The 13,527-nt window shown below is 46.5% G+C and overlaps 1 protein-coding gene across 14 annotated transcripts in view; it reads left to right on the top strand.

Moving 5' to 3' along the window:
* VPS13D (vacuolar protein sorting 13 homolog D) overlaps positions 1-13,527 on the top strand; it is a 129,305-nt gene that overhangs the window by 71,630 nt on the left and 44,148 nt on the right. For 13 of the 14 annotated variants that reach the window (XM_077931271.1, XM_077931279.1, XM_077931276.1 and 10 more), the window contains 8 exons: positions 1,123-1,231; positions 1,342-1,505; positions 3,802-3,910; positions 8,295-8,474; positions 9,782-9,889; positions 10,855-11,004; positions 11,874-12,023; positions 13,377-13,473. In XM_077931271.1, coding sequence (XP_077787397.1) covers positions 1,123-1,231; positions 1,342-1,505; positions 3,802-3,910; positions 8,295-8,474; positions 9,782-9,889; positions 10,855-11,004; positions 11,874-12,023; positions 13,377-13,473 — 1,067 coding nt within the window. Of the gene's footprint in view, positions 1-1,122; positions 1,232-1,341; positions 1,506-3,801; positions 3,911-8,294; positions 8,475-9,781; positions 9,890-10,854; positions 11,005-11,873; positions 12,024-13,376; positions 13,474-13,527 lie in introns of those variants that run through there. The other variant, XM_077931280.1, reaches the window with a different exon arrangement.

Here is a 13,527-nt window from a genome sequence, read left to right as displayed (position 1 = left end):
CTCACCTTTGGCTGAAAGTGAGCGATTTGATTCACCGATGACCATTCTGTGAATCTAGGAAACATCACATTTGAACCAGAAATCCATTTAAAACTGAGACTGTGGAACTGCACTTGCTCCTGTTAGTCCCCTGATCGTGAATCTTCCTCACTTTTTTCTTCCCCCACTGTTGATGTTTCAGAATGCAACATCCTTGGGGCAGGGGGCTGCCTGTCTTTGCTTGTTACTATCCCTTACAGCGTATCGTAATGTGGTGCGCCCGAACCTCTTAGTTATACAGTCACACATCACTAACCAGAAGGAAAGGAAAGGCGTCTCTAGCCCTGTACTGCTCAGAAAAAATTTAAAAGTATACCTGAAGGAGCATCTCCACCCCCATCCTTCTGCCCGGACACTGAGATCCAGTGCCGAGGGCCTTCTGGCGGTTCCCTTACTGTGAGAAGTGGAGTTACAGGGAACCAGGCAGAGGGCCTTCTCGATAGTGGTGCCCACCCTGTGGAATGCCCTCCCATCAGATGTCAAAGGAATAAACAACTATCTGACGTTTAGAAGACGTCTGAAGGCAGCCCTGTTTAGGGAAGTTTTTAACGACTGATGTTTTAATGTATTTTTAATCCTTGTTGGAAGCCACCCAGAGTGGCTGGGGAAACCCAGCCAGATGGGTGGGGTATACAAATAAATTAATAATTATAATTATAATAATATCCAGTGGTAGCTCATCCCTACTGGAACGGGTAGGGGAGAAGCCCAGATGGTGCCAGTGGCAATGACTGGCAGCTAGTTCTAGTTTCGTCCCATCTGCCTCTTCCCTGCTGAATTCCACATGGGCAACACGGAGACTAAGGAGGAAGAAAGTGACAGGTAGTGCCAACCCCCTGGGCTTAAAATGTAAGAAGACAGGTTGGCAGGCAGGCTTGCTTACACTGGTGGTGCACACTTCCATCTCTGCAGCTACTACTGGGAGCATTTTAAAAAATTTCCCTGTGCTTTTGCTTTCCTGTAAAAGTTACCTTTCTGCTCACCACTTGTAAGAAGTCTGATAACATTAAAATATCTGTGCTCCTTCTGAGTGTTGGAACCCTTCTCTGCGTGAGCACCTAATCGATTTCCTTCCAATTCTAGACTGCAGGAAGAAACCGGGAGGCCCGTGGCTTCGAATAAGGACGTGGATTGTGCTGAACTTGTCCTGGATGTTTCTCTGAAGACGCAGAGAGTCATATTAAAGAAAAAGGTAAGAAGCTCAACGGTCTGGGGAGAGAAACCGGCTCGTTCTGAACGCAAAAGCGGGCGCCTTGAGCTGCTTGTGATCCCATCTCTTCCTCGCTGCTGTTTTCTTCTCAGGAGCCGGGGAAGCGCTCCCAGTTGTGGAGGATGACGGGCACTGGGATGCTTTGCCACGAGGGCTCTGCGGTTCCTCACCATCCGAACAAGCCATCCCCTCCCCGTTCCACAGAATCCTCTCTGATCCTGGACATCGCAGGCCTGGCTGCCGTCACAGACAACAGGTCTGCAAACATCCCAATCGGCTTCCTAATGCGGAGCTCACTCGTGTTAACCAAAGGAGGTTGGGATCAGAGTTTGTTGCCAAAGTGCAGGTGTATCCTGCAACATGTCATTGATGGTGCATTGGTGCGCTAGTGATGGATTATTACCAAACTGTACACACATAATTCTGCCTTATCAGTTGTTCTATGTTGCTTCCCAAAATGTAATTGCGTTATTGCTGTCAGGAGGGGCACTCTTGCAGGGTGAAAAATAAATTGGGCAGAGGAAGAAAATGCACTAGTTATGAAGCTGGCACTTGTTCGGCCTTTAAATCAGGCCTAAGGCCACACATGGAGGGACGCGGGTGGCGCTGTGGGTTAAACCACAGAGCCTAGGACTTGCTGATCAGAAGGTTGGCGGTTTGCATCTCTGCGACGGGGTGAGCTCCCCTTCCTCGGTCCCTGCTCCTGCCAACCTAGCAGTTTGAAAGCATGATGCTCTGGTTCGCCAGAAGCGGCTTAGTCATGGTGGCCATATGACCCGGAAGCTGTAGTGGTTAAGAGCAGTGGACTCGTAATCTGGTGAACCGGGTTCGCTTCCCCACTCCTCCACATGCAGCTGCTGGGTGACCTTGGGCTAGTCACACTTCTTGAAGTCTCTCAGCCTCACCCACCTCACAGAGTGTTTGTTGTGGGGGAGGAAGGGAAAGGAGATTGTTAGCCGATTTGAGACTCCTTAGGGTAGTGATAAAGCAGGATATCAAATCCAAACTCCTCCTCCTGTACGCCGGCTCCCTTGGCCAATAAAGCAAGATGATTGCCACAACCCCAGAGTCGGTCATGACTGGACCTAATGGTCAGGGGTCCCTTTACCTTTAAGGCCACACACACTTTCCCTTTCCTCTTTTGTGCCCTCCTTGAGTGTTTTGTGGGGGGGGGGTGGTTGTTTGTTTTATGGGTTTTTTTGCCTGGCTGGAATGTGCCCTTGAAATTTGGTGCTTGTCTAGGTGCAGGATAGAGAGAGGTAGGTAAACAGTAGCTTTAAAGCTGATGTCCGTCGCTACCTCTTGTGTTAGCAAATTTCTGTGAGTAGATGTTGGCCTTACTTACACACTGACCAGATGCTTGGAAGCTGTGGCTGGATGGTTTCGTGGGAGCCGATTGAAACTAAATCCTTTGAAGACAGAGGTCCTATGGCTAGGTCGGAATGGCATGGGGATGAGGGACCAACTCCCTTCTCTTGCGGGGGCCCAATTAGTGCCATTGCCTTCCGTTAAGAGTTTGGGTGTAATCCTTGACGCCTCCCTTTCCATGGAGGCGCAAGTTACAGCAACAGCCAAGGCGACATTTTTCCACCTTCGCCGCATCAAGCAGTTGGTCCCTTACCTTTCCCGCCCCGACCTGGCCACAGTGATCCATGCGACCGTCATTTCCAGGCTTGACTACTGTAATTTGCTCTACGCGGGGCTGCCCTTGAAGCTGTCCCAGAAACTCCAGCGGGTACAGAATGCTGCAGCGAGGCTCCTCACGGGGTCTTTGCCATGGGAGCATATTCACCCAGTGCTTTTCCAGCTGCACTGGCTCCCGGTGGAGTACAGGGTCAGATTTAAGGTGCTGCTTTTGACCATTAAAGCCCTTCATGGCCTAGGACCCTCGTACCTACGGGACCGCCTCTCCTGGTATGCCCCACGGAGAGCCTCAAAGTCCATAAATAGCAACACCCTAGTGGTCCCAGGCCCTAAAGAAGTTAGATTGGCTTCAACCAGAGCCAGGGCCTTTTCAACTCTGGCTCCGGCCTGGTGGAACGCTCTGCCTCATGAGACCAGGGCCCTGCAGGATCTGATTTCTTTCCGCAGGGCCTGTAAGACAGAGTTGTTCCGCCTGGCCTTTGGCTTGGAGCCAATTTGATTCCCTCCCTCCCTCTCTTTATTTTTTCTTTTCCCTCTCCTCCTGCAATGAGGCTACATTTTAATATTTTAATGTTCCATTATTTTAATGTTGTATTTTATTTTTGTTTTTAAGTTGTAATCATTCATCTTGTTTTTATTATTGCTTGTAAGCCGCTCTGAGCCCGGCCTTGGCTGGGGAGGGCGGGGTATAAATAAAAAATTATTATTATTATTATTATTATTATTATTACTACTACTACTACTTGCCAAAAAACAGTGCATCCCACTGCTCATCAGAGGGCAACAGCCTTTCTGTAAATTAGCATTGTGGGTGGGTGGAAATGAAATAAAGTAAAATGCACAGATCATTTAAAAAAACCTCGGGGGGAAACAAATGGTGCACAGATGAATTTGTTTTGCTTTTTCAGGTATGAACCACTGATGCTGAGAAAGCCGGACCGGCGGCGTAGCACGACACAGACCTGGAGTTTTCGGGATGGGAAGCTCGTCTGTGGCATGCACGGGCTTGTCGTTCAGGTTGGCATTGGGTGTTTCCCCCCCCCCCCTGGATGTCTCTCGAGGTGAACAAGGACCAGCTCTTTGTAAAACCTCGTAACGGGGCTGGGGAGCCCTGGGCTTGGGGACCAGATGCAGCCCCCCAGGCCTCTCTGTCTGGTCCTTAGGACTTTGCCTGGGCTACATCCATACTTGCCTTACACCTTCCTTGACCATTTGTGCCTGGCTGGGAAAGGTCCTATGAAAATGTCTCTTGCTTGCCCGGGTGGAGGATGGAGATGGGGTGTGTGTAGAAAGTTCTCTACTGCACAACAGTAAGGCGTTACATTCTTTGTTCTGCCCACTTTTGCCTCTGGCCTTGGCACGTGGCCCCCAGAAAGTTTCCCTAAAGGCCCTAGGGCTGAAAAAGCTTCCGCACCCCGTGATCTATTAAAAACAACAACAATTAACCAGGAATCCCAGGAATCTGTTCAGTAAGCCACAAGCCACCCACTGCCTTCAGGGCGTCATTTCATCCAACTTCTGCGTTTCATTGGAACATTTCTGCCAGGGCAAAGGTACGGGTTGATCCATAGGCCTGATTTTAATTTGCAGCGCATGAGTAGCTCAAAGACAAAGGCTTCTTAACTGCCGCCAGCTTTCTGCGGTAGCCCAGGACCAGCCATATAATGTGGAGAGCTGGGTGGGAGAGCTGTGTTCTGGAACTCGCAGGGTGGCCCTGGACTAGTCACTCTCCCATTCAGCTTAACTTAACACACACGGTCATTCTGAGCTATAGATGGCACGGGGAACCTTTCTTGTTTTGAGAGACACATTCCCTTGGGGTTATTGGTCAGGGGTCAAAGTTAAGAGACCGTCAGGGAAGAGTGAGGTCTTCCCCTTCCCAACCAATCTCCCTCTCGTTCTTTGCCACCTACTCTTTCTCTCTTTCTGCAGCCCCATCTTCTTCTCTCCCTCCATACCCAGCCGGGTGCAGGGGGAGGAACAGATTTCTCTCTTTTTTTTTTTATAAGATATTTATTAGCGTTTTACAAAGAACATAAATTTACAGAATAAAAGGAATAAAAACAGAGATTTACAAAGTAAAAAGAAAACATAGAAGAAAAGAAAAAAAAGGAAAGATAAAAGGAGAAATACAAGAATTACCAAAAAAATACATAAGAAAAACAAAAAAAAGAAAATACCAAATTCAAAAAACAAACAGTTTAGACAAAATTTAAAAACAAATCCATTTTTCAATATCTTTAAGCTCATTTGCTTGTTTCCTTGACCTCCTCACACCTCCCCTTTTTGTATTCCCATTTACATAATCAATTCAGCAAATCCTTACCCTCTTTCATTTATCTTAACTCTATATCTTAACCTATTATAGCTATGTAATTTTCATCCATTATCAATCCATATTTGCATATTCTTATTAACCTTGTTACCTATACCACTTATTTTCAATCCAACATCCTTTTAACATTCATTAATTTTACAATATTTCTGCAAATAGTCTATAAATTTCTTCCAATCTTCTTCCACCAACTCTTCTCCCTGGTCTCGGACTCTGCCAGTCATTTCCACCAATTCCATGTAGTCCATCACCTTCATCAGCCACTCTTCCAGGGTGGGTAAATCTTGTGTCTTCCAATACTTTGCAATAAGTATTCTTGCTGCTGTTGTTGCATACATAAAGAAAGTTCTATCCTTCTTTGGCACCAATTGGCCGACTATGCCCAAAAGAAAGGCCTCTGGTTTCTTCAGGAAGGTATATTTAAATACCTTTTTCATTTCATTATAGATCATCTCCCAGAAAGCCTTAATCTTTGGGCACGTCCACCAAAGGTGAAAGAGTGTACCTTCAGTTTCTTTGCATTTCCAACATTTATTATCGGGCAAATGGGGAGGAACAGATTTCTCTGGCAAGAGTTCTGAACCAATGTCTTGCCTAGAGCTTTCATGGAAACCTAGGGAGTCGCATTATGTCGACTCGGGCCATTTGTCTTCCACACCACTGCTCTTCGACAGGTGGGCCCAGACTGATGGCTGAGTCGCAGCCTGATCCAAGCTTGGATCTGTGGGCACGACCGCCTGACAAATACTATGTTAAAAATAAGGATTGTAGAATTGGAAGGGACCCCAAGTGTCACCTTGTCCAACCCCCTGCAATGCAGGACTCTTAAGCTAAAGCATCCATGACCAGTGGCCAAAATCTGCGGCCAAAGCAAAAAGTGTGACACACTGTTCTCAGCCACCTCAGTCAGTAGTAGTAACTCGCCTGTCCTCACCAGCAAGATGCCCCACCCCACCGCAGAGATGCTTTGATAAAAGGTGGGTTGCATGCCTGAAAACGTCGGAAGCCTGCACTGACTGGCAGCAGCTTTCCAGTGTTTCAGATGGGCATCCTCCCCAGCTGGCAGGGATTGAACTTGGAACCTTCTGGACCTTCTTCCGTGGAGCTACAGCCTGTCCTCCCCAGCACCCCACCCTTCAACTCTATCCATTGCAGCTTTCCCCCTACTTCCTCCCTTCTCTTCTGGGTTCTTCTCACCCAATAAAAACAGGCTAAAGAGTGCAGCTTACCTCCGCTAGGTCCTATCAGTAGAGAGGTCCGGCAGATAGCAGGGAGCAGGTCTTTTCTCTAGTGGACCTCCAGTCACAGAACAACGCTGTTTCCAGGGAAGCTCACCTGACACTAGCATTGTTATCTTTTTAGCACCAAGCAGAAACATTCTTTTATTTCCCCATCTACTAGGACAGCACTAGAGACCTGGATTTTCTTCTCTCTGTCAGGTGTTCATTCTTGGTTTGGATTGGGGAGGGTTGGACCTTTTATTCTTTCAGCTCACGTTGAGGGGGTTTGGGGGGGTTTCTTTTATAAGCACTGCTATATTCTGCATTGTATCATTGGGGTCATTATATTGATTACATTGCATTAAAAGTTTTCTGCAAATTGCTTTGGGGCTCCCTGCCGGTTGTAAGAAGCGACTGATAAATTCAACAAACCAGCATAAGAATTGGGATATAAAACACAGGACAGCTCTGCCTGCCCCGGCCTCTTGTCAGCCCTGTAAGGAAAAGTAAAGAAATCCACAGAGCATCCCTGTTCTGCCAAAACTTGATCATTGTCACCATGCTTGCAGTTCAGGAATTATTTATGGCCTGTGTGGTTTGTTAGTTTTGTTTACGTTTGTCTAGCTTTTGTTTCCAAAAACCTTTTCACTTAAATTCTGTGATCTTCACTGATTGCCGCAATAGGAAGCTTAACGGAAAGGAAAGCTCTGAGCTGAAAACTTAAAATTGGTAGGATTACGGTGAATTGGTTTTCCACAAGAAAAGGATTTTCAAAGGGAGAATGCAAACTATGCCATTAAGAATCAAACCTGATTTACCAAAAGAGAAAGAGAAAAGGGTGGGGGTAGTGTATTTTAGTAACTCAGAGATCTTTGATCAAAGACTGCCTACTCTGAGCTATCCATCTGGAATTAATTTGTAAGCTATATTATAACAGATGCACTGTTCAGAATTCTTTATTAAAGGGATTTGTGATCCCTCTATTTGCCCTGTCTGCCTCCCCTTCCTCCCTAATTCCATGTAGTTATTTGTAGTGCTTTGCAAAGAAGTGGAAGGCCATGGCTCAATGGTCAAGCATCAGCTTTGCATTCATAAGGTTCCAGGTTTGATCCCCAGCATCTCCAGGTAGGGCTGGGAATATCCCTTGTCTGAAATCCTAGAGAGCCGTCAGCAGTAAGTTTAAGACAATAGTGAGCTAGAGGGACCAATGTCCTGGTATAAGGTGACTTCCTAGGTTCCTGAAAAAACCCAGTAAAGTTAATTTGGTACAGGCATATTGTACTAGTACCTGGGCCCTTCATGTTTCCTTTCCTGATTGTCCTGCTGATTACCTGGCCTTTTAAGGCTATAGTCCTGCGCACATTCACTCCCAGGTAAGTCCCATACAATTAAGTGGGACTGCCTTCCAAGCAAACTTGCACAGGATTGGACCTTCAGTCAGTTTACTATGAGCCCCTAACCAAAGCAAACAACAACAAAAAAGAATAAATGGAAAAGTTCTCAAGTCAGCTAAAATATATTGGCTCGAAGATTCGAAATTGCATATGCTCTGAAATTGCATATGCCACCTTAGTGCTTTCTGTTACAAACTTAATTCGTTTCGGAGGTCCATTCTTAATCTGAAACCGTTCTTCACCTGAGGTACCACTTTAGCTAATGGGGCCTCCCGCTACCACCACACCGCCACCACACGATTTCTGTTCTGATCCTGAAGTAAAGTTCTTAACCCGAGGTACTACTTCTGGGTTAGCGGAGTCTGTAACCTGGAGTGTTTGTAACCCGAGGTACCACTGTATTTCGTTTTAAGCTCTTTCTGCTTTCTCTGTTGTTTCCTGTTTCCTTCTAGGCAAAAGGAGGCATTGCAGGGCTACATGACGGAGCAGAAGTCGTTCTTGGACCTGATACGTCCCTGGAGATGTTAGGTCCAGTTCCACCGGAACAGCAGTTTGTCAATCAGAAGATGAGGCCTGGCTCGGGAGTTTTGGTAGTCAGGGTCATTCCAGATGGGCCAACCAGAGTCCTGCAGGTGATGGAAATTCTCCGTCTGACACATGGAGATTTATTTCTGTAACTAAGTTATGCTTGGAGTAGACCCATCGACATTTGTGGAGCCGAGTCCATCACGTTTATTCAATGCACCAGGCCTATTTTTAAGTTAGCCTGACATTGAACACAACCCAGTATTTCTAAACCGATCTTCACCCAGACATGATACGCAGTGAACATAGACAGTTAGTCATACAGAATGCTAATAGAAAACCACAGTGTCTTTCATAACTTTTAGGCAGCAAAACATTATAAAAACTAAAAGCAGGCTGAAGCAGCATTAGCCTTTAAAAATCCCAGATTTTTTTAATGTCTTAAAGCGCCATTGAAAAGATTACAATGTCTGCACCAGTCATACCTCCAGAAAATGCTGAAATGCCACTGCACCAAAGGTCCACTGTTTATATATGCATTCATATATATTGAGCATTGCTAAACAAGGCACTGGGGGAATGGCCTCAGCCAAAGTTCTTCAGACATAGGCACGGTGACTTAACATTTGCAAATTAAGCTAATGCATCTTTCAGTACCCATGCTATCTTTCAATATAGCAGTGTTTATATTGTGCTTTTCCATACCCATACCAATAACAAAAATGATCAAAGAATGTCCTTGCTGCTGAAAAGCATCCTGCAATTAATTTAAAATGACAATTTAAAACGGGTGCAGAAGCCTTTGGGCACAATGCTTAAGTTCTCCCTGGGCCATTTTTACAGGTGGGCAGGGCTGCCTACCTGTCGGCCACCTGACAACCCAGTTATATCAGGCAAAATTGTTTCTACACCCCCCCCCCCAAAATGTGGTTTGGAATCAAATTACAAAGACCTTTGCAGCCTCTGCTTGTTGGCAGTGCCTGCAACCCCTGCTTCACGGGCCAAATGGGGAGACTTGCTCTGCTGAGGCATGTGGGTCACAGGTTCCTTGCTGCTGCCTTAAAGGCAAAGAGAGGGAGAAACAGGCAGACCACTTGGCACTGAGAGTTCCATAGCTTGGGCACCACCTCCAAGAAGACCTTGTGTTGTGTCCCCACCAGATGTACCTACCAGTGATGGGGACACGGATATAGGACTCCTTTGAAGATGCAAAGGTTCATACAGAACCAGCTAGGAAGAAAGTGTTGCATTAGATATTTTGTTGCTGCCAGTTTCTTTTCGATTCATCAATTTCTTACTGAAACTTTCTATTTCAGGTCTCAGGTTTTGTTTCTGGGTGTTGTTTTAAGGCCTGTGGATTTCATTGGCCTTGTAGAAAGGGGAAAAAAAATCCTAATAGTGTATTCTGTATTAGATAACAGACTTCAACCAACGCAGAAATGATCGTTTCTCATACGAAGGGGATGAGCTGGAACATGATCTGCGGAAGCTGAAGAACCCTGACACAGAGCAAGAATTGGAAGTGAGTCAGGAAAGCTGCTATCTGGGGTTGGGAGGTTGTTGCGGTTGCTGCTGTTTTTTCAACAGGCAAAGCTGTGTAACAAGGACCATTCACTCACTCTTCTCGTTTTCAAATCTGAATTAGGCATTGGCCACTGCACTTCATCGTGCTTCAGAAATTCTGCTTTGCAGACCTGGTGCAGAGACCGATAGGATTGGATCTGAGAGAGAGAGTTCCCATCGTTAAATGTAGAAAGTCCCTCTTGGAGCATTCACTGTCTAAATTCGACTGCTGATAACTTTCACTGTTTTAATTCTGAAACATCAAGCTGTAGCCAGCAAGGAACTCCTGTTTATGGAATCAAAAGAGCTGGGGTTGCATTTCATAACATACAGGAGTCCCTTGCAGATGAATCACAGAATCCGGACTGCAAAAGTGCAGAGTCGGAGCAAAACGGGTGTTTTGTGCCAAGGAGGTTCATGCAGAAACGTAATGACTCCTTAGATCAGCCGTGGGGGACCTTATTTAGCCCAAGGGCCACATTTCCTCATATCAGCCTTCTGGGGGGCCACAGACAATAGCTGGCACTGCGATGGACGTGACTCTCGGCTTTGTTTGAAAGGGTGTGCCAACCATGCAAAAGTTCCAACTTGCATCTCTCTGTGGCAAGCAAGAGGTATCAAAGAGACATCTCCCCAGGCAAAAACACTCTAGGGTGGCAGAAGGCAGGGCTGGTGAGGGGTGAGGCCTGGGGATAGTGTGTGGGACAGTCCTGAGGGCCAGTTAGGGGCCACATTTTGTCCCCAGCCCTGATGTTCCCCACACCCAATTTACAAGTCCTCAGACTTTACTTCCAGGGGATGTGAACCTTGTTTCTGAATGCAAAAGGCCTCAACTGAAGCCCCCAGGTTGAAAAATAGAAATGTTGGTGGTTTAATGCTTGTGTGAATGCTTTTCAACCCATTTCGCTTCTGCTCCGTTTGTAGGTCCAGTTGAAATTGGAAGGCGGAATAGGTTTATCTTTAGTTAACAAGGCCCCAGAAGAGCTGGTGTTTGCGAGCTTCACCGGCATTAACGTCCATTTCACGCAGCTTTCAACGGGTCAAGTGCTTGAACTGAGTATACAGGATATACAGGTAACTGGATGGGTCCACTCTCAGACAAGAACAAAAAGAAAGAAGACTTTGGAGTGAAATTCGTCCCGGAAGTATATAAGCTAGATGCGAATATGACACGCAAGGAAAAATAAACAGGAGGGAGGAGGGTACAGCTGATTGCCAGGGGTGGCTCTGGTTGTCTGTGGTTAAGAGCGGTAGTCTCGTAATCTGGGGAACCGGGTTCGCGTCTCCGCTCCTCCACATGCAGCTGCTGGGTGACCTTGGGCCAGTCACACTTCTCTGAAGTCTCTCAGCCCCACTCACCTCACAGAGTGTTTGTTGTGGGGGAGGAAGGGAAAGGAGAATGTTAGCCGCTTTGAGACTCCTTAAAAGGAGTGAAAGGCGGGATATCAAATCCAAACTCCTCTTCTTCTTCTTCTTCTTCTTCTTCTTCTTCTTCTTCTTCTTCTTCTTCTCGATAAAGAGCAGTCGCTGTTCCCTTGGGAAGCTCGCCCTTGAATCGGATCAATGATCGGGATATTCTGGTTCGCCAAGCAGTCCCAAATATTGAATTGTGTCTGTGCAAACAGCAGATGGCACTTGTGCACCCAAACAGATAAAACACTCTCTAGCAGTGCTAGAAAATGACATGCTATAACCTTTTAAAGTTGGCCAATGGGAAATAACTGGTGTAAACTAGCTGGAGCCATTTTGGCTGTTGACTGATATAGCGGTGAAGACCTTGGTGTGCCTACTAAGTCAACACAGGTGTAAACTGTGATCTACTTTGGGACCTGTAAAAATGTTCGCATATCAACATCGGGGTACCGTTTTTCACCAGGAGCTGTTTTTCATTTTGCAACTTTGAGGTATCTTGATGCTTCTCCCCCATCTCTCTCCTTGTTTAGGTGGACAACCAGCTCCTTCGTACCACTCAGCCTTTCATGCTCTTCCTGACCCCCAAAACTGGTGAAAATGAAGCAACCGAGACAGGTCCTGCCCTGCAATTGAATGCCATGAAATTTCCCAGTAAGAGCCCTTTAACTGATATATACAAGGTAATCCAACAACCGGATATCGTTTGGGCTATGGAACTGCAGAACTGGGAAGAAAGGGGCTCTGTGTACCTATCTAGGCATTGCTCCCTCAGGTAGCCAGAATTGGAGACAAAGCAAAACAGATGTGCAAAAAAATTTTTTGAATACATGTGCGGTCAGTCTAGGACCAGGGAGACCAAAGTTCAAATCCCTACACAGCCACAAATCTCACTGGGGGACCATGAGCCAGTCACTTATGGTTTTTGGTTGTATTTGTTCTATGCTGAATCCTCTACAGAAGGGATATCTCAGCTTGGGGGGTGGGCGGGGTGTCCAGAGCCATATTTGGAAATCTAAGGATATTTTGTTGGTACCACCCAAAATCGATTTCACAGAAGACCTACTGATCTGCAGAAGCCCTCCCCACAAGGAAACTAGGCAAAATGCCCAAAGAGACACGCATACAGAACAAATAAAATGCAGACCAAAGAAAGCAGATAGCACGTGCATGCACACATCTCAAAAGAGGGAACTTCCTCAAAGTTGGGAGATAAAAGTAAAACAGATAGGTGGGCACTATGTTGGGGACCACATCCCTAAGGTTCAAGTTGACCCTGTAGTGCTTCCAACATTTCATTTTATCTTTTTCTTGTACCTATTTGAAGATACAAAAAGTTGACTTCATGCAATGTGAACCCGTTTAATATTTTGGTAAACATCTGTATTATGTGTTAACATTTCGTCAGCCTCCTGGCATATGTACCTGGTTCAAATCCTCAGGCTTCCTTCTAAAGGTAAAGGTACCCCTGCCCGTACGGGCCAGTCTTGACAGACTCTAGGGTTGTGCGCCCATCTCACTTAAGAGGCCGGGGGCCAGCGCTGTCCGGAGACACTTCCGGGTCACGTGGCCAGCGTGACATCGCTGCTCTGGCGAGCCAGAGCCGCACACGGAAACGCTGTTTACCTTCCCGCTAGTAAGCGGTCCCTATTTATCTACTTGCACCCGGGAGTGCTTTCGAACTGCTAGGTTGGCAGGCGCTGGGACCGAGCAACGTGAGCGCACCCCGCCGCGGGGATTCGAACCGCCGACCTTTCGATCGGCAAGCCCTAGGCGCTGAGGCTTTTACCCACAGCGCCACCCGCCACCAGGCTTCCTTCTGGGCATGTATTAATTCTGAATCTGTGTGTTACCGAGTGGAAGCCCTGTAAGGCTGAAATTCAGAATGCAGAGTTTAAAATATGGGTTTTCTGTCACGGGTCTTTTTGTGAGCGCATTTATTTAGATTGCAAACTCCTCGTGTGATCTGTGTTTGCTTTCATAAAGAGTTGTGTGCATAGCGCGATAGAAAAGAACGCACCTCCCTCTCGTTCCAGCATCTGATGATCACAGCTAGCAAGTTCACAGTCCAAATCGAGGAGAAGCTGCTCCTGAAACTTCTGAGTTTCTTCGGCTGTGACCAGTCAGAATCAGGTACGTTGTCAGGTCCGCAGTCACACCTGCGGAGTCTGTAAATAAAAGAAATAA

This window comes from Podarcis muralis, chromosome 7 (genome assembly GCF_964188315.1).
Source record: "Podarcis muralis chromosome 7, rPodMur119.hap1.1, whole genome shotgun sequence".
Lineage (NCBI taxonomy): Eukaryota > Metazoa > Chordata > Lepidosauria > Squamata > Lacertidae > Podarcis > Podarcis muralis.
The sequence above is the reverse complement of the archived record's forward strand: the minus strand, read 5'-3'. Positions and strand labels throughout refer to the sequence as shown.